The sequence below is a fragment of the Myotis daubentonii genome, chromosome 13, assembly GCF_963259705.1.
Source record: "Myotis daubentonii chromosome 13, mMyoDau2.1, whole genome shotgun sequence".
Classification (NCBI taxonomy): Eukaryota; Metazoa; Chordata; class Mammalia; order Chiroptera; family Vespertilionidae; genus Myotis; species Myotis daubentonii.
In genome coordinates, this window is record NC_081852.1 from 35,174,427 (window position 1) to 35,200,801 (window position 26,375).

The 26,375-nt window shown below is 38.9% G+C and overlaps 1 protein-coding gene across 2 annotated transcripts in view; it reads right to left on the bottom strand.

Moving 5' to 3' along the window:
* The window catches only part of PRKG1 (protein kinase cGMP-dependent 1), a 1,080,615-nt gene that overhangs the window by 276,367 nt on the left and 777,873 nt on the right, over positions 1-26,375 (bottom strand). For both annotated transcript variants that reach the window (XM_059662699.1, XM_059662698.1), the window contains exon 5: positions 3,911-3,974. In XM_059662699.1, the coding sequence (XP_059518682.1) occupies positions 3,911-3,974 (64 nt within the window). The remainder of the gene's footprint in view (positions 1-3,910; positions 3,975-26,375) is intronic.

The following is a 26,375-nucleotide window of genomic DNA, read 5'->3' on the forward strand; positions in this document are numbered from 1 at the left end:
TCCTGATTGGCTGGTGGGTGTGGCTTGTGAGCATGGCTTGTGGGCGTGGCTTGAGCATAGCAGAGGGACCATTAATTTGCATGTTTTTCTTTTATTATATAGGAGGATGTACACACACTTCTCAAAGGGACTAGGGAAAACTTTTTATATGTTCCTGAAAAGGGCATGAGAGAGTCAATATACAAAGATATATAGTATCTACTTTGTGATATAAAGAAAAGGGAGAAAATGGCACTAAATTGCTACACTAAAAATAAAGATATTATTTCCTGTTTTAAAACTTTACTAGAGGCCCAATGCATGAAATTTGTGCAAGAGTAGGCCTTCCTTCCCCCGGCTGATGGCACTGGCTTCGCTCTGGCACCTGGGACCCGGGCTTACACCCCTCCCCGCACCCGGCTTCCTGCAGGCACCCAGGACCAGGGCTTCCCTCGAAGCCCCGGCTTTGTCCAGAAGGACGTCCAGTCTATTATGCTTTTATTATTATAGATAGGGAGTAACACACAAAGGAATACATCCATGCTAGAAATTACAGAGGGACACAGGTAGGGGCTGGGTGGGCACTGCCAGCAATGACTTGCTGACAAGCCTCTTTTTCAGCTCCGGAACAGGATGCCCAAGTATCATCCGTTTTCCCTCTAGCCACATGCACCCTCCTACATCCATTTATGATATCAGCGACATTAGGTTCATTCCTCTTTCTACCTAGTTATACTTTATTTCTCTCAGTCCCTGCCTCCCCTGTCCCTTTAATTTTTTCTCTGTTAGAAGTATTTATAATGTGTAAAAGGAATGAAATAGTCAATAAGAAAGCAGATCTACATATAAACCATCCATCCTTACCTGGGTTATTTCACTGTAGCCTTCTAATTGGTCTGTCCCTCTATAACCTATTCTTCTCACAGAGACACCATTAAAACATAGCTTTGATCATGTCAATGTTACCAGTTAAGCCCCTCGAAACCTCCCCACTGTGTTTACAATAAAAACCAAACTCCTTACCATGACCGGCAAAGCCCGCTGCCCTCTGGCCTTGTCTACTTTCCTCTGACAGTCCCATCCTACCCCACTATAAACCTTCTTTCTGTTCCCTAAGGACAGCAACCTCATTCCTACTTCAGGGCCTTCTGCCTGCTCTTCCCTTTGCGTGGTACACATAGGATCTTATATCTGCGTTTAGATCTCAGCTTAAACGTCACCTCAGCAGATAGGTCTCCATTAGTAACACAATACAGAGTGGCCTCATCACTGGATGGTGTTTTCCTTCCAATCTTCTCCTCTGTGTTCTCCAAGAAGCATATGCGATGGGACAGCAGGGCCCTGGATCCCCAGAGCATGGAGCAATTGCTGGCACATGGCAGGTGCTCCATAAATATTTGTGGAGCAAACAAGGCTGCAAACTTCTTTGTTGAACGCTAGAAGAATGCTGCTTGCCTTTCACAATAATCTGGGTTTCTTTCATCTTCTTGTGGATAGTGGTAGAAAGAAAGACAGCCCAATTATCATGCAAAGCCATTCCCTTTAATGTTTTGTGACACTGGTATTGCTTTTGCTCTTCCAAATTTGCTTCATGCTATCTGATACATAATTTAATCTAATTTCCCACTGTGCTTGTTTATTCGACTTGAGTTGAACACTTTCATGCATTGGGTAGTATGCTTATCTGTGTACTTCATATTTTGTCTATTTAGTTCATTTTCATGTCCTCAAAACAAATGTGTGGCCACTTAATCATCTGTTTCTATTTCCGTGTGGTGTTGGTATAGACTGTGCTGTGGCACGCAGAACCCAAACATCAATTAAAGGCATCTTCTGATTAGGAAATCTGACACAAAACACTAAAATATTTCTTTGCTCAGAATTATTTATGGAGCTATGGTTATTGTTTTTGCAAAACATAGACAATGCTCTCACAGTTGTGGAAAAGAAAGAAAATGATTAAAGGATTGCATGGCTTTTTTTATGACCTTGATTCGACTAATAAATTTGTAGTTTGTTTTGTTTGTAAAAAAAGAAGAAGGTAATTGGAGAATATTTCAGTGTATTCAACATGAAAAGCAAAAAACAAAGCAACTAGGAAAAGCAGTTTTCCATTTACAGTGGTTTCAGGTACAATGGTCGGCGCATTCCGAGAGAAATACGGCCAGTATTTCTTTTCATGAATTTTTTATACTTGAATGTAGGAATCAAATGTGATTCTGCCTTACTTTGTGTTCCGATGTGAGGGAGGCCAATACATCATAGGGAAGCTCACCTTGGCAAGCCTCAAACTGAGACTTTCTATGTATGAACCTTTGAAGTTCTACAGATTATAGATTTACTGCTATAATTAATACCTGGAGACAAAAACACTGGCAGTATCTTTCCAGTCCAGTTCACCTCGGTTATAGCACAACTCCAAAACTTCAACGTCATGAGGCCAAATCCAATGATCCTACAATTTCTCACTGGCCCTTGCTCCTTCTAAGGCTCCTCTTCTCCTTGCCCAGTTTAAATTCCAAGGCCAATCATAATCCTTTCTTCACATGCACCCTCAGCCCCTTGACCACAACTCCCTCAACCACTAATCTTTTCTTGGCAAAAAAACAACAACAATCCTGGTTACATCCAATTCTCTGCCTGCTTGGAACCTGACTTCAGGCAAACAAATGGGGCTGAACACACACACACACACACACACACACACACACACCTTGAATAAATTTGAGACACCTTCTTCCAGACTCTAGGTTTCAGGTCTTCCTTTTCTTAGAGCATTTACTTGAGGAAGTTTGCAACTGTAAACACTAAAACTGCCTCCTTGAGATGCAAAACTTCTCCCAGCCTTTGCCAGTTTTACAGCCCAGAAAGGTCTTTCTCAAGGACCTAGCAGCTCTGCCTTACAAATGTCATCATAGAAGCAGACAAGGCCCTATCCTCCAGCCTCTGGGGGAGAGTGGGAGCCTAGCTTCCACAGGGATAATGAGCAAACAGTGATGGCCTAGTCACATTGCCCAACCGCCTCCCCACTGCGGTACTTTTCCACCAGCTCACCTCAGCCCTTAAGTCCTCCATCTTTCATTCCAGCACAGTTGAGTTTTCTCTCTCTCCCCTACTGCAAGCCTTAAGTAGGTTCTCCCTGGCCTGTTCAGCTTAGATTTGGGATTGCACACGTCAAGTGGAGCCTGAATGATGCCCCGCAATCATACTGTGCTTTCCTAGTCCATCCCCTCTTTCATTTTTCTCACATTACCTCCTCTGTCCTCAAACCTCTCATACCTCTACTCAGTCCTCATCCTCAGTTGGGACGACCTTGCTTTCTAGATCACCAAGAAAACAGAAGATACCAGAACAGGTTTTCTCCAAGCACCTGGCTGCACATGTGTCCAGACACTCTGTCTCCCCTGTGTCTATGGGCACCAGAGACCCTATCCTCAGGATGCTGCCTGTGTCAAACCCCTCTGTCTCCTGCTTCAACATTTTTTTTGAGTTTCAAAGGTCCAGAGAATAAGCAAAAATGACACTTTCACTTTCAGGCACATAACGATGTGTGCAAAATATACTCATGTGCTAATAAAATATATACTCAACTGTTAATTCCCTTTGTAAATCTGCTCATTCGAACCTTCAAAGGGGTGATTAACTACACTCTTGCTTCATGTGGACGGAGATGAGACAGAAATATGCCAGCTCCCATTCTTGGAAGTCAACGTGACCTTACATTTGCTACAATCAAGTTTTTCTCCCTCTGTAGTTGATTTGCACATTTGTGACTATGAGTAAATGTCAGATGTGCTAAGCTGCTTTTTATTGAAGCTGAATATAGAGCTATAAAATATTTAAAAGGTCTCCCTGCGGTTTGTAACTCATCATTGCAAAGCTCTAATGGGCTAGGTCCCATTGGGAAAGTTCAAGTGTTAAAAACAATTACCTCTTCAAGGACGTCAGCAAGTTTACTGAGGATCTCTTCAGGAAGGCTCTGGAATGTGGGAACACTGAAAAACAAAACAGATGAATCTGAAGGCATGAACAGTGACTTACTTTTATTTAAAACACACACACACACACACACACACACACACACACACACACACACACACAGAAATGTATCTGAATGGAAATGCAAAAGCCTTCACGACAAAGAGTCTGCAGATGTAGGCCAAAGCAGTAACTTAAGCATGGATTGATGACTAACAAGAAAAGGTATATTTTCTGTGAAAGAGCTTAGGGTTTAGACAGAACCAAGTTCAAATCCCACTTGTATTTATCTGGGTGACCTGAAGTGTCCCAGCTATAATAGGGAAAACACACCTTTTCCCTGAGCAGCCTGCTGCCACCACATTCCTTTCAGTTCCATCTCCCCCTTTAGGTCCTCTGTCCCCACTGCTCCACACCCCCCTTACACAGACAGACAGACACACACACACACACACACACACACACACACACACATACACACACAAACACACACACACATTCTTGATGATATATGCAGACCAGCGAGCACTCATCAACAATGTTGGAAGCTTCCAATCTTCCAACACTAGATTAGGTCCTCCTATTATAAAGTCTTTTATCCCCTCCTACAACCGTATTAGATAATCAGATATTTGTTACCGGCTGTCTTCCCTGGTCAAATTAAAATACCACAAAAATAGAAGCAATCTCTGTCTTGTTCAACCCTGTATTTTTAGTGATTCACGAATAACAACTTGGGAGCATGTGTTGAATACAGGGATGAAAGCATGGAATGCTTCCTAGCACAGTTGAGAGGATCAGGCAGAATGGAGAAAAGAGCCAGACTCATAGTAGACACTGAAAAATGTTAATTCTCTTCTCACCCTCTTCTCTTATTTTTCCCTTTTTGACCAATAAATAAAAGTATTGTATGATGTTGAATACACGAACCAACAAAACTTCTTTTAAATGAGAAATAGTAATGACTTAAAAAAATACTCTTCAATATATCATTCTTAAAACTCCATTGGAAAATCTAACTGGGATGTGGAACTAAATTCTCATTTAATCCTACCTCAATGCTTAAATAAGGGGGGAGGGGACTCCACATGAGTGCATGTACATCTGAATTATTATATTTGACTTACAGAGTAGTTCTGGCTTGATTAGAATCATACAGGCACTAGGCTCAGGGTTTTTTAGATAATATAAATTTTATTACAACAGCCTTATCAAATAACCATTGTTATTGTCACCCATTTTACAGTTAAGACCAAGGAGATCTTGGAAACTCGTCTTAGGTCACACCACTCAGAAGAAAGAATGGAAATTTCCATCTGAATGACTGTGAAGCTAATCACCTACTGAGCTATGCACTTTACAGTGAAAGTATTTAGAAATGCCTCATGTAACTTTCAAAACAGTGCTACCTTCTTTTAGGTAATAATTTTGAAATGAATCAATGATACTAATAAGATAATTTAGTGACTTCATTTGTTAACCAACTTTTTACTATGAAAACGACAGCAGTGTGAAGGCCTGAGGGGTGTGGGAGCAGGGTTGAGGGGTCAACGGGGGGAAGAAGGGAGACATCTGTAATACTTCCAATAAATAAAAACATTTCTTAAAAGAATAAAAATGGAACAAAATAAAAATATCAAGTAAATTAAAAGGCAGAATAGTTCAAGCATCGCCTGTATCCCCACCACCTAAAACTGCAGCTGTTAACATTGTGCCATCTTTGCTTTATCTACCCGCAAGCCTTCTATTTTTCTAGGTGGGTTTTATAGTCATTTCATGAACTTTTTGAAAGCAGATTATCATCAAACTTCACCCCTAATACTTCAGCATACATCTTCCTAAAAATAACATGTTCCTAAACAAGTAACTATGAACCATCCTCATACGTAAGAAAAATTAATTACAACTCCAAAATATCATCTAATAGCTGTTCTGTTAGCAGAGAACCAGCACCAGGATGTTAAGGGTGATTAGACCTCAGTTCAGCAACCTCAATACTTGAGTTCTGGGAAGGCTGCCCTGGGGGTGAGGTTCCACTCTACGATTGTATTTGTTCTCCACCCTGGGTGATTTTCCATGCCTGGTCTATCATCCTTGCTCCGCTCATGCCTAACTGCCCACCCAATCCCATATTCAAAAATTGCCTATTGTTCAAAAACGTATTTATTTTTCAAGCCAGGTTCCATAAAAATCTACACTACACACTGCTTCTGGCTGTTACGTTTCTCTAGTCTCTTATTCTACACCATCCTCCCACCCATCCCCCACCCCCGCCCCCGCAACCATTATTACATTCACTTTTTGAAGATTTGGGGGACAGCTGTCTTTTTGGATGCCCCACATTCTGAATTTGTCTTAGTAATTTTGTTTCTGGTAACCTAGTGTGTGAACATAAAAAGTGAGGGGGGGGAAATCCAAGTGCAAAGAATGTTATTACAGACAGGTGGCTGCAGAATAAACAAACAACAAAAAATGGGGCCTCTTATAGAATATCATTACCTCGGTAACAGTGCTCAGATGTGTTCTGGGAGCCCAGGATTCCCCAAGACCCGGCATGGGGGTCCTCAAAGTCAAAGCATGTAGTCTAAGCTGCCATTTGCCTTTTTCACTCTTCTTTCTCATGTGTGCAGCAGAATCCCCCAGAGACTATATGACATCACTGCTCGGAAGCTAATGCATGTGTACTTCTATGTTCTCGTGCTTTGTAGAATTTTTAAAGGTAGTATTAGGTTGGCCGTATGTGTGCTATTTACAGAAATGAACTCAGTACCATTTCAGTACTTTGTGCTTCTCTGAATTAATTATCATATACCTGCTATAATCTCTGTACCTTATTATCATTCAATAAATCATTCCTTTGAACTTCTGAAGTATTGCTTCTGCCTAAGAGGGAAAACAATAATTAAAAATATTTGGACACCTTGCATTGCAATAGTAGTTTTATATCTTTTCAAAATTTAACTTTTTAAATTTTATCTAAGCTAAAATTATTTAGAAATTTGTAAAAATTATAAATATTAAGAATTTAATTAAAATTTTGTGTTATATTTTTCTTATTTTTAAGGGTAGACAATTTACTTGAAAAGAAAAAAAATGTAAGATTCTATGCTCCTGCCAGAGCTGCCAATTTCTAACTCTAAAGACACTGAAAAATATACGAAGGGCACAGCAGAGTTTTCTGACTCATGGGGGGACAATCTAGTCCAAAGAAATTGGAGACACTGGAGATAAGTGATAGAAATATGGCAAAACCTAGCATTCCTTCAGCATTATAGGTGATAATAATTTACCGTATTGTCAACAGAATATTTAAACAATATTATCATGCCAGTTGTAATATCACTTTGAGCCTAATTACTTAAAGTTTCAAGAAGAGAATATTGAGTTTTTAAACGTAAACATGATAGAGTTTTTAAAACCCAACATATTTTTGATGGAGCTTCTCAAATCAGAAGTGGAAGAACAAGGGAAGCATTTTACAGGGTGAACTTCCAGCCTTCAGTGACTCGAGAATCCCACAGGATGGCTGAGAGACCACTAAAGCCTTGCAGAGCAGGCTCTACAGAATGCCTGTTGGGTGAAGCCAGTGGGGAAAAAATCACTGCACTGCCTCTTGACAAAGATATAACACCTTCCTGGATCCAAGATGAAGCCGCAAACACAAAGACGAGTTGAGACCTTGCCTGTGGAATTGTACTTCGGACTTACAAATGAATTCACCCATACTCGTGGCTGGACTTGCTGTTTCGCTTGTCTTCACCTGGCATCAGTACCAACTAATCACCAAAGAAGGCCATTTTATAGGAATTCTTAGCAATAAGCACACGTGGTAGTGAGCTATTCACTAAAGAATAACTTTTCAAATCTTACAGTTTACCCTGAAACAAGTCAATTGACATTGACACCGATGATGCAAGAGCAAAGGTGGCCCCTCAGGACAAAGTAAGGCAGTAACACCAAACTGCACTCACTGTCCTGTTCTGCATCACCACAGACTCACAGTAAAATAAAATGACAATTTTAATTGAAAGTGCTTTGAATGAAGCAGTCAAAATTATTAATTTTCTTGTTTCAACCCTCGAGTATGGATGTTTTTAATAGTTTGGGACAAATAGCAAGTCCATATAAAGTGCACTGTCTGCCTACTGAAGTATGATGGTTGTCTCAAGGAAAAGGACTTATGTTGGAGTTGCAAGCTGACTTAACACTTTTCTCATGGAATGTCATTTAATGTCATTTTTACTTGGCAACAACCAACAAACTTTGCTTAATCAGGCTTGAGTATCCAGCAGACTGTGTTTTTTTTTTAAAAAAGTGAGTTTGTCACTTTAAGAAAAACCACAGACAGTATTTGTTGCCAGTAATAGCATTTGAACTTTCAAATTAATATTAAAACTTCTGAAAAATTGTATCTGTACTATGGGCTTAACAGCTTGTCAATACTTGAAAACTGTCAGATGAGATCATTTGGTGATATATTGATATTAACAAATGAGAGCTTTTTGGAAATTCAGTGAACCAGTACTTTCCAGATGCCCAACGCATGATGTATTAAAATCATGCATGGAGAAAGATCTATTCAAAGTGCAAGATGGATCAATGGATTTCAGTGTAATGAAGTATGAAAAGTTCATTGAGATGGTTTCTGATCCCCCATTGCAACTAACTTTTAATAAATTACTATTTGTTGGGCTTTGTGGGAGTATCAAAGGCAAATGTCCACAGTTACCTGAAAAGGCCATTAGAATATTCCTCCCTTTTCCAACTACATATCTCTGTGAGGTTGATTATTTTTGTAGACTTCAACCAAAGCAATAGAAATTCAAAAGATGGGCTGCAGAATCAGACATGAGAATCTTCCCCTTTCTACCAAGCTAGATACTGACAGATTTGTAAGAATGTAAACTAAAACTTTTCTTTTCACTAAGTTTATAAGTTTTTTTTTTTCTTTTTTTTGGGACATATGGCTATTTTCATAAAAAGTAGACTCTTTAGAACAACATGCAATGTGTTTGTTTTTGATATTTTTCAATGAATTAGTTAATAAATATTTAGGATATTATCATTTTTAACTCCTAAAACAGTCAATATCAATAGACTTTACCCCCATAAATTGGAAAATCACTGACATACAGGGTTACAAGTGATATATTGATGAAAATGATATAAAATATGAAAAGCTTGCAAGATAATATTACAAGGTAAAGATAATGCAAATTATGCATACAATGCTTATGTTTTTCATTAAAGACCCTTACAATTATGAATAGAGAAGCGGGGCAGCAGATTGTCAGATTAACAGGGATTGTGTGAAGGGCAGTGAGGATTAGTCCTTTTTTCACCTGTCTCTACTTTCTTATATTTTCAAATTTTTCTATTTTGTAAATGTATTTTTATAATAGCAAAAAAATATGAAATGCACAATTATGGCTATGACTAGATAACATGTCTCCTAATGGGTCCATTCAAAAGGAAATATTTCATTACTGTACACAAATATTGTGGTTTAACTTACTTATTTTTTCATTAAAACTTATTGAGTGCCTACTATGTGCCATAAATTCTTGTAGGTGTTTGGAATTCATCAACAAGCAAGAAGTCCTGCCTATTGATCAGATAAATAGAAAAATAAGAATAAATATAATAATATATATTGTACATATGTACTTATGTATGTCATATAATATGTTAGGTAAAGACAACAGAATTTTACATTATAAAAAGTCAAACAGCCGAAACCGGTTTGGCTCAGTGGATAGAGCATCAGCCTGTGGACTGAAAGGTTCCAGGTTCGATTCCGGTCAAGGGCATGTACCTTGGTTGCGGGCACATCCCCAGTAGGAGACGTGTAGGAGGCAGCTGATCGATGTTTCTTTCTCATCGATGTTTCTAACTCTATTTCTCTCCCTTCCTCTCTGTAAAAAATCAATAAAATATATATTTTTTAAAAAAGTCAAACAGGGTAACAGAGATTACAATGGGAGAAGGGGTAGGTTGAAATATTTAAAAAAAACTAGATGCCCTCATTGAGAATGTGAGGTTTGACCAGAAATCTGAGAGAAGAGAGGGAGACAGTTAACTGGAGAGCTAAGACAAAGCATCCAGGTAGAGAGAATGGGGAGGACAAAGGACTTCAAGTGTTGAGTGGATTCCAAAGGCAGCAACGTGGTCAGGGTGTCTGGACTTCAGTGAGTTGGAGGAGAGTGGAAGAATAGTAAACCTCAAAGGTAAGGGAGAGCGGTCAGCTCACCAAGGGGCTGGAATGCCATTCTAAAAACTTGCCTTTAATCTGAGTGAAATGTGGAGCCCAGTGTGACGGGACCTTACTTATATATTAAAGACATCCCTCTGTCAGTAAGTACTATGGAGAATAAACTGCAAGGGGGCAAGAGCAGAAGCTGGTAGAGCAGATGAAGCCTAGACGAGGGTCACTGGTGCGGGTTCAGAAAGGATGGATGCTGTGGAGGTGCTGAGAGGCAGGTAAGCCTTGTTAGATTTTAGAAGCAGAAGCAGTGTGAGCTCCTGGTAGACTTGCCGTAGGATGAGAGAGAAAGAAGGGAGACAAGGATGACTCTGCACTTGTAAAGAACTAGAAAACAGTTTACATTGTTTTCACACTGAAAAAACAATTTTTAAAAATCTACCTAGTTGCAAAGGGTTTGATTTTATGAGGTTTTAGTTTTTAAATATAACCAGAGTATCAGAGACAGTCCCATAGGTATAAGGCAAGCTATCTCTTGAACAAATATAAGTCTTGAAATAGTTCTACAGAGAACAAACAGAGATTGCAGATGAGAGAGGGGATAGGGGCTGGGTGAGAAAGGGGATGGGATTAAGAAATACAAATAGGTAGCTATACTAGTATAATAGTCACGGGTATGTTAATTACAGCATGGGGAATATAGTCAATAATATTGTGTTAACTATGTATGGTGGGGGGGGTCACTTTACAAATTATATAATTGTCTAACCACTATGCTGTACACTTGAAAGTAATATAAAATAATACTGAATGTCAATTGTAACTAAGTTTTAAACAATTGTTCAACAATTCCCTCTACCTAGAGCAGAGCATACAGAGTTATAATAATTATCTTTGGGTAGCATTTGGGGAACAGTAGACTTTTTATTCTGTCATTAAGAAATAAGCTTGGTATCAAGTGTAATGTCAAGAATATTGACAGGTATTATTTATTTCTGTACTGGTAGCTTGTAACAATTGAATAACAGCAGAAATCTCTGGCTTACCAAAGATATCAATTTCTACTGATGAAGGATTAAAGTAAGGGTTCTGCTTAATCTCACAGCTATCTGATCTTTCCCCTTAGCAAACTCATCACAAGGCTGTCTGCCTTGAACATACTTTTCTTCTTTAATTGGATCACCTGGCATTGGTCCTGATTCAGTCTGTTATGCAACAGTAATAACTGGTCTTTCTCTGCCCCTCCTTCCTTTACACATCACTGTCAGATTTATTTCCTATCAACAACATTTAGCCAGTATCACACAATGGCTCTAATCCTTCAACAGCTGCCTATTTTCTCACCAAATTATAAAGCATAATAATTTATTTTGCATATACTGCTTTAAATCAAGCAATCCGTTATAGACCTGTGGAGTATAATTTTATCACTGATGTGATAAAATTTAAACTCCTTATCCTGGAAGACTGCATAGTAATTAACCACATGGGCTTTAGAATGAAAGAATATCAACTTGAATTAGGCTCTGCTACTAATGATTAGCTATGCCCTTGGCAAATAATTTAATCTAACCAGGTCTCAGCTTCCTCAACTTAAAAAAAAGGGAGGGTGACAATGCCACCTGCTGCCTAGGGTTGTGGTGAAAATAAGTGAAAAATGAGATATGAAGCATTAAGAAGATGCCTGGCACATAGTAAACATTCAATAAACATTAAGAGCCACAATTATATGCATTTTTGTTCTAAATACCCATTTCTTCATTTTTTTAAAAAATCAAATTCCATTTCATTTTGAGTATCAACCCTTCTCTTTCAGTGACATATTGATTCCTCACATTCACTGTTAGCTCTTCCCCAAGGTCATACTGAACACAGGAGGCATGTCATGCCCAGAGGGTGGGGAGTTAAGTCTCTAATCCCCTGCTATCCAGGTCACAAAGGACCCTTGAAGTCCAAGTTGTTCTGGGCTTCTGTGCCCTCAGAGGAGGGAGGAAATCTCTGATCAAACCCGGAACCCTGGTGCTTTCCATCAGCCCCCCTTGGTGAGTCCAAGCAGAGAAACCCACTCAGAGAAATACCTCCAAGTTTCTCTTCTTCCTCCCTTTGACTCGACACTCTTTGTAATCACTTCCAGTGAATTCAGGCTTTAAAAATAGATAGACAGTGCCTAGTGTTTTCTTCCCTAGTATTAAAATAATAATTCTGACTCGAGAAATTTCAGACAGATGCCATGAAATAATACGAGAATGTATTTCAAATCGTTTTAATTTCAAATTAAAGCACCAAATACCAGTGATTGAGTTATCTAAAAACAACAAAAAATTTAAAATCATTGTCCTAAAAATCATCTTCTATAACTATGCTCTATTGACTAAAAACTGTCAAATTTGATTTTAACTTTATTCAATTCTGAAGATTCACCAGATTTTCCAAAGCAAAGTTCCAATCGCTTAGGCTAGATTCTTGGTCAAAATCCCCGAGGCCAGTTGTTTCCAAACCTGAAAGCATTAGAAAGTCAGATTCATAAGGTATGGAATGGGTTCCAAGAAATCAATGTGTGTGTGTGTTTTCTATTGTTAACATATAAAAATTTATCACTTTAAATCATTTTAAGTGTACAGTTCAATAGCACCTAGTACACTCACATTGTCGTACAGTCATCACTACTATTCATCTCCAGAATCTTTCACTCCCTTAAACAGAAACTCTACACCAATTAGATAAGAATTCCCTATTCCCCTCTCCCTCCAGCTCCTAGTAACCACCATTCTACATTTTGTCTCTATAAATTTGGCTATCATCCTAGCCAGTTTGGCTCAGTGGATAGACATCGGCCCATGGATTGAAGGGTCCCAGGTTCAATTCCAGTCAAGGGCAAGTACCTCAGTTGCAGGTTCGATCCTTGGCCCCGGTTGGGGCATGTGCAGGAGGCAACCAATCGATGTATCTCTCTTACATCGATGTTTCTCTCTGTCTCTCCCCTTTCTTCTCTAAAAATCAATGAAATCCTCAGGTGAGGATTAACAAAAAAATAAAATTTGGCTATGCCAGGTATACCTCATATAAATGGAATCACACAGTATTTCTCTTTTTGTGACAGGTTAATTCACATAGCATACCATCTAAAACAGTGGTTCTCAACCTTCTGGCCCTTTAAATACAGTTCCTCATGTTGTGACCCAACCATAACATTATTTTCGTTGTTACTTCATAACTGTAACATTGCTACTGTTATGAATCGTAATGTAAATATCTGATATGCAGGATGGTCTTAGGCGACCCCTGTGAAAGGGTCATTCGACTGCCAAAGGGGTCGTGACCCACAGGTTGAGAACCGCTGGTCTAAAAGGTTCATCTTTGTTCTTCAATGTGTGTTTTTAAATCTACCTGTATTATTTAGGTTGGTATATGCCAATTTAAAGTGATCACTGAAACTCACAAACACATCCCAGCTTATTTTCTGAAGTGCAGACAAGCTTTTCAATCTATACTGTGTCTTGTTTATTTTGGATTTTATTTTATTTTTATTGCGGTAAGAATTCTTAACAGGTGATTTACCCTATTAATACATTTTAAGTACACAACATACTGTTGATGACTATAGACACAATATTATACAGCTTATCTGTAGAACTTATTCATCTTATTTAACAGAAATTTGATGCCTATTAATTAGTAACTCTCTAGTTCTACCTCCCCCTAAACCATGGCAACCACCATTCCAGTCTTTCATTCTATGAGTTGACTTGCTAGTAGATCCTTCATATAAGTGAAATCACGCAGCTTTTGTCTTTCTGTGATTTTTTATGTGACTTAGTATAATGTTCTCAAGGTTCATTCATGCTGTTGCAAATTGCAGGGTTTCCTTTTTTTCAGGATGAATAATATTCCATTGTTATGTATATAACACAGGTGGTTTACTGTATGCATTCATATGTCAGTGCAAATTTAAGTTGATTCCACATCTTGGCTCTTGTGAATAGTGCTGTATTAAACATGGGAGAGCTAATATCACTTCAAGGGCCTGATTTCAATTCTTTTGGATAAATACCCAGAAATAGGATTGCTGGATCACATGGTCGTTCTGTTTTTAAATTTTGGAGGACCCTCCATACTGTTTGGCATAGCAGTTATAATATATCGCATCCCCTCCACAAGAGTGTGCAAGAGTTCCAGTTTCTCCACATCCAACACTCCTTTCCTTTTTTTCTTTCTTTCCTTTCTTTCCTTTCCTTCCCTTCCCTTCCCTTTTCCTTCCTTCCTTCCTTCCTTCCTTCCTTCCTTCCTTCCTTCCTTCCTTCCTTCCTTCCTTCCTTCCTTCCTTCCAATAGCCATCTTGACTGATAAGTGTGAGGAGGTGCTTCATTGCGGTTTTATTTATTAGTCTTTGAATTCCCCCACGTTTGTGTACATTTCTTTACAACTCAAGCACAACCTCTTCTGGGAAACAATCTCTGACAACTTTCTCTAAGTAGGTATGTTGCCAGATTAGCACCTCTGCTTGTATTATAACCATCTATTGACATATTGATCTCCTCCCACTAACATATAAATTCACTGAAATCCTTACTGTACAGTAACTAATAGCAGGAGCTTTAGAAACAAACAAAAAATGGTTTGGAATCCCAGGGCCTCCACTTAGCTATATAACTATGGGCACATTATTTAAAGCCAATAAGCTTTACCTTCCCTAGGCAGAAAATGAAAACAGCAAAGTTGTGAATAGTGGTAAATGATGAAGCACTGTGCCAAGAAGCTGCCATAGGGTGGGCACTCAGAGGGGCATATACTTTAGCTTGTATAATACTACACTTATCACAGAGTGTGCCATGGAGGAGGTACTTGAAAGCATGCAAACTGAAGAAATGTATTCAATAAAGCCAAATGCAGTAAGACAATAGTGGTTTTGACCCAGGGCCACTGCACAGGGGTTGTGCAATTCGCACACTGTACAAAGGCACCTGCATGGGGAGGAGTGAGACTGACCCTCAGCCCACCCACTCTGCATGCCACCCATTCCTCCTGGCAGGAGGAATCAGATGAGGGGATGGTGCCTTATGTACAGCAACCCTGATCTGTTCAAGGATCTGCTTGTTATTTTTCACGAACCACATGAATGTTTCCTTGAGGCTATTTACTATTTACTCAAGAAGAATTCAAAAAAGAAACCGACTACCTGACAGAGTCTTCTTTAAAAAAAAAAAAAAATTACTAGCATAGCTTTTTAATAAAAAATAAATACCCACTGAGGGATACTTTCAAAACCAGAACTAAGGTTACTCTGGTGCTCCTGTCAAAATGATCATGAGGACAGAAGGCACTAATGACATGCTTTATTAAATTACCTCTGAAATGCTTAATAGCATCTAATGCAGTCTCTTATTCAGAAGATTGCTCTCTACCTGACCTTTGCCCTGCAAATCTTACAACAGCCTATGCTTGAGCAAAACTAAAATCTGATGGGTTTTTATGGAATTAAACAAATTGCATCTGACTATTAAAACTAAAAAAGGAGCATTTGACATTTTAAACATTTAATGCTGAGTTAATGATAATCAGCCTAAAAGGTTCCGCCTAGATTTCCTACCCAACCTTTTGAACCTTGGGAGATGTGGGTGCCTGTTCCAGAGACTAAGCCTTTTCTATAGTGTTTCTTTCTCCACAGGTGCCATTGGTGTCATACATCTTCACTGTGCATGGATGGCCTATGTATTGCATAACGTTTAGCATCTCTCCTGCCCATGAAATACCAGCAGTATTCCTGGTCATCATGACAAGAAAACATCCTCCAGAGAGAGAAGATTTAGAACCATTGCTCTATCATTTCATAAGTTTCCCAATTCACTGAGTTCACTACTTGTTCTGCCTAAAACCTCAAAACCCCTGATGACTTGCATCTCCCAGTGGCAACATACCTGTTACCCAGTAACTTGTACACTGAAGAGACATCTGTTCAAAGTGCTTCTGGAACTTGGCTGCCTACACATAGATAAATGGAATCAAAGACTCTTCCTCCTCAGTTATAGCTGTGGCCAGTGGTATTTAAACATTAGTTCTGAAATACATTACTAGACATTCCACACCGACAGAAGAAGAGAAGGGTTCCATCAGCAAGTAAGAAAATTCTGTTATAGAACTTTAAAATTTTTTTTTACTATAGAATTTAATGAGCCTTTCCTTGGGAGATAAATCACATTTAGAAAGCTAACTGGAGAGAAAAAAAGAGATAGTATTTTCCAAACTTACTCAACCAGGTAACCCCTTAATTATTAAGTGACAGACTTCACAATAGTCCCTATGCTTAATATGGAGCATACTTTAGCACGGTCTCTTGGTGAACTGCTGCATATTTTTAGGATGAAAGTCAGTCATAACCTCCCCGGAGAAGCCTTGACTGATACTCTCTCTCCTCGGCTTCTCTCCACTCTCTGCAGACTCCGCACAGACACATCTCCTAAGGTACAGAGTCTGGGTGCCTTTCCTCTGCCCTCCTGAAGTCCCCGTTTCTACCTCTGGCCTAGTATTGGATTGTGATTATAAACTGAATGATCGATTCATCATAGGGTCAGCAAACTATGGCCCACTGGCTCACCACCTATTTTTGTAAATCAGATTTCAATGGAAGTCAGCCTTGCCTGCTGGTCTAAGTGTTGTCTACAGCTGCTTCTACAATGCAATGGCAGAGTTGAGTCATTGCAACACATACTGTATGGCCTGAAAACCTAAAGGATTTACCACATGGCTCTGTAAGGGAAAGTTTGCCAACCTATGCCTAGTCTTTTATCATCTTAAGGTCAGGTACAGTGTCCAACTCCTTCAGCTGAATGCCTGGCAAATGACTAGGGATCAAACTTGTTACATGAAAAAATATTTTACTTTTAAAATCAATCTAAGAATATCTGACCTTAAGGTAACTGTTTTAATACAATGTGAGGAATGGAATATTCAGTTCAGGTCACGTAGTCAAAGATCTTATGCAATGTTCAAATTGTTTTGGGGGTTTTTTTTTCTATGTTGACTTGGAAATATAGTTTCAAAGAAAGTTAACTCTTAATAAATAAAAATCCTTGTATGAAAGTATGTAATGTAAAGATAGAACAGAATTCAAAGGTCACTTTGTAGAGTAGTTTTTATATATTAACTCTTGATATGAATTCTTCTCCAATATCACTTTGAATCTTTCAAACATGAAGTTTCTACTTTTTCCCTTGGGAAATAATTTCTGAATACAATTGTTTAGTTAAGTACCTTTTCCTAGAACACAAGCAAAATATTCTTTTGTTTTATTTTATCCTATTACTCCTAAATCCATTCTTTGCCAAGATATTTTCTTTTCTGATTTTACAGTAAATTGTTAGAAAGCATAAGAATACAAGAAATACATTATCACCTTAAAAAAAACTATATCAGTGTATTAGAAACTTTAATAAAGTGGTTTTGCTATTAAAGCTCAAAAGAGTCAATGAAAGGATCAAGTCCCTGACTTTTAAGAGGTTTGCCTTAATTAAAAAACTCACCTAGACATACAGTAGAATTAGGATTAAAAGATAAAACCTATGTTAAATCCCTTTTAGCATAAGATTTAGGACAGAGAATGCACATGGTAACTACTACTATTAGTAATTATCATCACTTATATTTTAAGTGACTTCATATATATAATGGATAAGGGTAAGATTTACAGCCAGTGGCCTGTGAAGGAACCTCTGCCACCAGGTGCTCTCTCACCCAGGCCTTGGACATCCAGGTCCAGAAATGCCTCAGCACTCAATTGTAAGTCCTGCGTCATGTGAAGGAGTCAAACACAGGGAACAGTAACATGAATGTCCCATAATTATGCTACATTATATAAAGGAGAGCAACATATTTGACAATGGCGGCCTGTAAGAAAAACCAAAGCTCTACTTTTGCAAATCAAATTCAACTAGGGATTCTAAGTCCCATGAAGTTTTAGCCAACTCACTGAAAATAGGTTACCTTAATAAAAATATTAATTTTAATGGCAATAATAAAAAATATTTTACCTATCAAACACTCGTATGTCAACTTTTTTTAAATTTCTTTATTGATTAAGGTATTACATATGTGTCCTTATCCCCCCATCCTCCCCCACACACACCCCATTCATGCCCTCACCCCCCTGTTGTCTGTGTCCATTGGTTCGGCTTATTTGCATGCATACAAGTCCTTTGGTTGATCTCTCCCTCTTACCCCCCACCCTCCCCTACCTTCCCTCTGACCGAGAAGCATCAATCAGACCGTCAAACCTCAACATTTTTTCTTAGTTAACTTTAACAGTAATATATCTATCACTAACATCTATTCAGAATGTACTATGATCCAGGCATTCTGCTAACTACTTTACAAATCTTATTGAATCTGTAGAACAACTCACATTCTATAAAAACAAAACAAAAAGGTTTTAATATAATTTATACAATAATGTATGTTCCTTCAATTATAATATTTATTAGTTTTCAGGCAAACATAATAACAGTTTAGTCCTAAATTGATGCATACTTCCTCAATTTATTATATGGCTAATTGAATAAATACCATGTAGGAAATTTTTGCAGTAAGGAAATGGACTACATATAATCTAACAAATTAATTTAACCTATGACTTCTGTAAGTAATGATGAATTAATGTATTTTTTTTCAGATTCACATTTTGGTTTCTGAGGACAAAAGTCATAGTCCAAAGGAGTGACTTGGGTAGGAAATGTAGGAATCAGGACAGATTAACATGAGGGGTGAGAATGGATGCTAAAGGGAGGGCCCTATGAATCTGTGTAATAAAAGGGCTGAAAGTAATAAACAAACAGCATTCAACATAAAAATAAAATCAATTATTTTGGGGGAAAAATAGGTCACTCTTGCTTTATAATGGCAAGTAATGTAGTATTATATCATCTTTAAGTATTTAATAATTTTAGCTCAGCCCGAACATATTTTTATCACCATTAAATTTAAGCTTACTATTTTAACTACAGTCATAAATGTGAGAGGCCTGCAAGATGGTATTAAATGTCAAATTAAGCTAAATAGTGTCTTTTTAAGGTATGTCCGCATATCTATATTATCAGTAATTTTTAAATTAGTGTTTACTATGTGCTAAACACAGTGTTATAACTTAAGTCCCAGCCACACTGCTTAGTAACTATGTGACTTTGAATAAGCTAATTAACATTTTTGAATCTGGTTTTTTATCAGTGAAATAAAGATAATAGAACTTTATATAAACTTATTTTCTTTTTCAATAGTTCTTTATGTTCTCTCATTATCCACATTATGCAAAATGAGAAGACAAAACCGAAGGCCTCAGGCAAATAGCTTCACCTCCCTGGCTGTGAGTGGCAGAACCTCCATTCAAAGCCAGAGCTGGAGCCCCAGTGGGAACTCTCAACCAACCAGTGCCTGCAGGTCATTTGCCCAAGGCTCCCACTGCTTAACTAAGAGACCTTAGAAAGTTAAATATAAATTTGACTCTAACACCCCTCCCACAACAGCCAAACTGTAAAGAAGCCTAGGCTACTGTGCAGTGACTCTGGGGGACATGAAGCACTCTTGCACGTTCCAGCTGTTGGCGTGACCTCCACAACACCATGTGGAGCACAAGGTCGGCTCACTGAATCCAGCCAGTCCAGGAAATGGTGAAAAACATACATCACTGGTGTTTTTAAACCACTACATTTTGGGGAAGTTTAGCACACAGACATAATCTTAGTGACAGTATATCATCTCCTCTAAAAATAAACTTTTATTATAATCTATGACTCAAATAAAACTATCAACACCAGTGACCTGTTTTCTGCATGACATCCTAATTCTTACTATTGACTTGAATAATATTTGGAAGTAGCAGAAGCTACCTTTTTTTTTTTTTCCAAAATAAAAGAGCCCTCAAGTTTTAGGAAATTATTTTTTCAAAGAAAACCTCTTTATGTTTTAAAGTAACTTTGTTTTCTAAGAAGTTTCTTGATAACTGAAGCACGCAATTCTTCCTGTTTATTTCCTCTCACAGGCTTAAGGCCTTCTATCACCTGGAAGTTCAAATGGCTAATAACAGGAAGACTATGAAGTTGGAGCAGCCATAATACTACATGAGAACTTAAATAAACACAATAGGTTCTTTTCAAAATACATTTATTATCTTAACCAATTCCATTTTGACACACATCTGCCAGTGTGCTAATTTTCTTTCAGAGAACACCTGTGTCCTTTAAATCTCTAAACCAACTCAGAGATAAGTAAAAATGTTAGTCCAGCAAACACTATAGTTTAATAGCATAAATGTAGCCCCAGCAAATTCCTTCTTTTCATAAGTAAAAATGTCATTCTTAACCCATGGGTAAGTTGATTATCTCAATACTGCAGGGAAGTCACATGTGGTTGGAATATAAAATTTGTTTGAGTTTACAGAAAATGTAACTGAGGGATGGCATGTTGAGACCCCAGCTCAAGCTTAAATTGTGTTCTAGATTCCAGTTCTCATACATGCCCAACCGTGTCTGGAAGATTGGTAGGGTATCTCTCACAAGTCTACTGGCATGAGGGACTGATGAACCTCCTGGGAGAAAAGTCATCCTAAGTAAATATGAAGTCATGAAAGCTCAAACCAATATCAAAGCCTTGGTCAATAGAGAGAAAGACAAAACCCAGAGTACTGCATGGTTATCAGTCATTTGGCTTTGTCCTGGAGTGGGAGGAACTAGGAATATAAACCCCTCCTCTGTGTGACTTAGACATTTCCTCTAGAAATCTTATGAACTATCAGGATGTGAGGCAGAGCAGGAGCCAGTATCTCTAATAGAATTAAACACAAAAGGAAATAGAGGCAATCTCCCCATTTCAGTATCAAACACACAATGACATTTTAGATGCATGGAAGTTCTAGAAGAAAATCTCACTAAAGATGCTGGTGTAGAAGAAAAGGAAAGTGGTTAATACTGATGGTGGTAGGAAGATTTTTTTTCTGGTGCCACGTTGGACATATCATTGAGATTTTCAGAGTAACTAGACAATTGGCAAGGGTAACTGGTTGGGAAGAGAGTCCCTCATGTCACTGTAATGTGTCTCCATTAGGCCAGTGGAACTTCAGGAATCTCTACTTATAAAAAATAATGGCAGCCCCGACCCATGTGGCTTAGTTGGTTGGCATTGTCCGAACACCAAAAGGTTGCTGGTTCAATTCGTGGTCAGGGCACATGCCCAGGTTGTAGGCTCAATCCCTGGTGGGCAACCTGCAGGAGGCAGTGGATTACATCAATGTTTCTCTCTCCCTTTCTCTCTCTCTAAAAATCAATAAAAAAAAATATTTAAAAAATAATGGCAGATGGGGATAGCAAATTGGAGCTAATAAACTCCTTTGTTCATGAATTATTAATTAATTCATTTCTAAAATGCATTAGGAAGTGGATTAGTAATGAGATTTCCCCAAAGGTAGAAACTCTTGTGATTTATGTGTGATGGCTTTCAGTCACATTACTTAATCTTTTGGCAGCTCATCTCCACTTACAGAAAATGGCCTAATAACTCCTTATCTACTTCCCAGCAGAATTAGAAGGATCAAAGTGCTTTGTGAAATGTAAACCATGATAATTTAAATTAATGATATCACACAAAGTATTTCTCTAAATATCAAGCAATCATTTTTGTTGTTGCTGTACAAAAGAGGTGTCCTTTTCTCAGGTAAGAGATGGAGACTGAGAAAAATTACTTTCAGAAACAAACTCCCTATGGGTGTGCAGGCTGCTACTGGGCAACTGCAGAAGACTCACTCCCCTTGAGTCCATGTAATTGATGCTTGCTGGGCTTGCACAGGACACAGCCTGGGCGTTATTAAGCAGTGGCAACAATTTCCTGGCTCACCCTGGTGTGCCCTTGTGGGATTCAGGTACATGTTATTGAAATTCCTCCCCCAAAGTAACCTGCATCAAATTTCAGAACCCAGGTGTCCAACTGAGACATTCAACTTAGCAGTTTTACAGGAGGGACTGCAGCTGCCTTCCCCAACTTCAGAGATCTATTCTCAAGCCAACATGAGGAGAGATAAGCTCCAGATGGTCACAGCAGAATACCAATATCTATTCTATACACCGGACTTGAGTTTCCTATCGAGGGAGGTTCATTGAAAGTCATGGCCACATAGTTCCAATAGCTCAGTTGGGTTGGTCATGCTGAGAGAGATACAGACTCATGAAATTCCAATAAAGAAAGAAACCTCAGAGAAAATGATTCATGGCAGTTTTCCTGTCTGCAGACAATCCCCTCCTCTCTCCTCCGGCTCTTACAGCACTTTATAACTTTTCTTCAACTTCTCACATATAGCTCTGAATCACAGTTGTGTATATGTCTGCATCCCAAGAGATAGTAATATACTTGGCCAGCAATTTATCTTACTCATCTCAGGGTGATTTAAATGGAGCTGAGCCTCCTTGAGTAAGCCCCCCTCTCGCCCTGCCCTAACCCTGCCCACTTGAAAAGAAGATTAAATAAATAAAAAGTTAAATATATGTGATAGACCAGGTTTCTGTTTATTTTTTTATTAATTCAGATAATGTCATAAGAGCCCACATAAAGATACTTATAGCCAAAAGCAAATTTTTATTTACACAGGAACAGATTTCAATGCCGGCCTTATTTCTGTTTTGATATCACATTAACTGAAGGATTTAGGGAGTGACAAAAAAACAAGGAAATCACCAGTCAGAGGGAGGTCGGCAGCGCTGCTGCTGTGTGGGCAGGCCTGTGATAATGTGATAACACGATTAGACAACACAATTCTGTTTGCCGAGGCCTGTTTCTTAAATAAGTGGCTCAAGCACTTTGTTTTGTCACTGCATGGAAGTCAAGGTGCATGTCTGCTTTTTTTTACATGTTTTTTCTTTGACAAAATTCATTATGAAAGACAGCCCCTCAGACTGCAGTTCATTTGGAATTCACCAAGCAGGCAGCGCTAGTCAGTTTGTCTGGGAAGGAAGGAAAATAACTTGTGACGGGAATACATTCTTCAATAGACACGGTGGCTATTTCTTTTCTGGTGACGCTGTGGGGAGTAGCAAAACGAGATGGTGGGTCGCTTCGAAGGAGGACCTCAAGAATTAGGCAGTGTAAGAAAGATGATGACGGAGCCCAATGACACAGGCTAAAGCACTTTTTTGATCACGAAGAAAAATAATTTAGGGTAGTTGTGTGAGAGCTATCTGGGGTAGCGGCAGTTCCTTCACTCTGAATACTTTCACGTGTACACGTTCTAGGCCTGTTGTCCATTTCATGGGCATGACACACTGAGAGAGGGTTTCTTGCAGATGCATCAAAGCCAAGTCTCCCTGTTCAGCACAGCATATGGAGCCAGTCGGAATGGTTCTAAAATCTAACCTGTTCACACACAACTTACTTGTAAGTAGAGCTGGGTACGCAAGTGCTATGGTGTGAATGTTTGTGTCCTCCCCCAGCCCCCCAAAAATTCATATATTGAAATCTGAAAGACCAATGGGATGGTAGTATTAGGAAGTGGGGCCTTTGGAAGTGATTAGTTCCTGACTGTGCAGGGGTAGGATTGTGCCTTATAAGAGAGGCCCCAATGAGCTCTCACCCTTTCTACCACGTGAGGATACAATGAGAAGTCCCTGCCCCAAAGTCGGCCCTCACCCTCCCATGCAGGCACCCTGACCCCAGACTTCCAGGACTGTGAGAAAGAAATTTGTTGTTTATAAACTACTCAGTCGGTGGTATTTTGTTATTGCAGCCCAAATGCACTAAGACAAAATATATATGTATCCATTTTTTTAAATATTTATACACAGACACACTTTTTAAAAGCATACTTTTTGCTACAATGATTAATTTTCTTTATATCTTCCTGCACTAATTAATATGTACATACACACTTGGAAGCTTACTTTAAAAAAGAGTTAAATAAAGAACTGAATTGTTAACTTAGTTTATACATTTTCCTTAGAAGTAAAAAATATATATATATACAAGTTCTCTAGAACAATTTAGCAAAACATGGAGATGATGAGTTTATTTCCAGTTTAACGGGCCTGTCAACCATTGGAAATTCTGAAAATTCATCCTATCATCTTCTGAGTGTGTTGTTGGCCTAATTATGAGAAATAGCCACTTAACAAGGTAATTCTAATCTGGATGCTATCACCATGGGGTCAGAGGTTGGGGTAAAAAAAAAATAACATTCCAATTATCTGTATGAAAAGTTACTGCTTAGAATATAACATGCGGGAACAGCAGCTCTTAAAGAGTAAGACAAAAATGCTTCGAAAGGAAAATCCTCTTGGTGCAACCTTTTTGAACCCGGTTTAACATTCTCTGCATTCCTGGTTAAGATTCTATTATGGAAAGATGTTTGATGGGCATGGGCCAGTGATTACAGAGATTGGGTGCTGGGGTAACAATAAAGAGGTAAACTTTCTGGTTTTTAAAAATGCATTTTACTTGGAAACATGAGATCTTAAAAACCAAATTGAGTTAAAATATAAAATGTATCATCAAACAAATTCTGATCAAAAATGGTGTTCAGCCCAGCTGGTGTGGCTCAAAGGTTGAGTATCAACCTTATGAACCAAGAAGTCACAGTTCGATTTCCAGTCATGGCACATGCCCGGGTTGTGGACTCAATCCCCAGTGGGGGTTTAGGGGCGTGCAGGAGGCAGCTAATCAATGACTCTTTTTCATCATTGATGTTTCTATCTCTCTCTCCCTCTCCCTTTCTCTCTGAAATCAATAAAAACATATTTTTAAAGAAATGCTGTTCAACTAATGGTACTTGTTTATAGTGATACGCAGGGAAATAAGTATTAGAGACCATCATGTATTTATTTAGTGGGGAGATTTGAAAGTTATACCAAAAAAAAAAATCTGAAAATAAAGCTTTTGTGGTTGTTCAGGCAAACATCTACCCCAGCTCACAAAACTGTTGATTATTTTAGTCCTTTTGGAAAACTGATAACCCTGAAAACAAAGATAATCTGTAGGATGAACCTAAATTCATAAAAACAAAACAAAAATCCACCACATTCTGCCAGAGTGTTTTATTTTATGTGGGGGTTCCCAGAAGCAAACCCCCAAACTTGCATGTGAGTCATTTATTGTGAGCTGACCCCACAAGCCACTGGTGGGGAAGAAAAGGAAACCCAGGGAATTTTCCTAATTAAGCAACTTTCCATTGTGGGTAATTCAGCTGAGCGTGATTCCACTGAGAAACACAGGGAGCCAGCGTAGAAGGCTATTCCACCTGAGAGTGGTCGCGCCCTGCTGGTGGGGTAGTCACCCCCCAGCTCCTGCTGGTGGGCCAGGGCTGCTTCCAGAGCCATCAATCCCTTGGCACTTGCAGCATGGGAGGAGAGCGCATGCTCTGGTGGCAACAGAGGCCTGCCAGCAAGCAAATGCAGGTGCTGGCAGCCCGGAGACCAGGAGGTAAAGGAGGGCTCTATGGGTGGGGCAGCGGCACTATTTGCTACACCAGGTAACTTGCTATTCGGAATGAAATGGAAGTTAGTGATTTGCCCGAGTGCCTGTATATAGGCAATTAAAGAACAAACACACACATCTAGAAACCACAAATACCAAAAGACATACTCTGAGAGATCTGAGAAATGGGTAAGACACTAAATCACACACAGTCCTACAGACTGTGGCAACAGGTACACCCTTATACCTGCAGAAAGATGACACGGCCGCCTCTCTAGTCTGACTGGAGAAACAGAAACTTGCATAGACCACAATATTTTCTCTACTGCCTCCCTGTCCGAGCATCTAAAATGTTTTCCTTTGATATTTGTCACTTTTGCCACTGTGGGTAACTTATTTTATTGTGTGTGTGTGTGTGTGTATCTGTACAATACAAATATACATACCTGTGTACATACATGTGCTCTCATATTATGGGAGAATAAATATATTAACAATTTCTGGAAAATTCATTTATTAATGAGTTATCATTATGAAAGGAATGCAGAAAGTGCTACTTTCAAAGGGAAAGGGACTTTCCTGCCTGTGATGAAAGTTCTAGGTCCTGTATTCTATAGCCCTTAGCTTCACACAAAGGCAAGGGGCCCTGCGTCACTAGGGCACATGCCCTGAAAAAGAAAGGACTAAAGGAGACAGAGAAGGTAAAGGACTCTGTGGAAACACCTGCTCCTGAACTTGGCACTGGATAAATACGCAGGGCCGCGCCGCCCTGAGCCATTCCGGC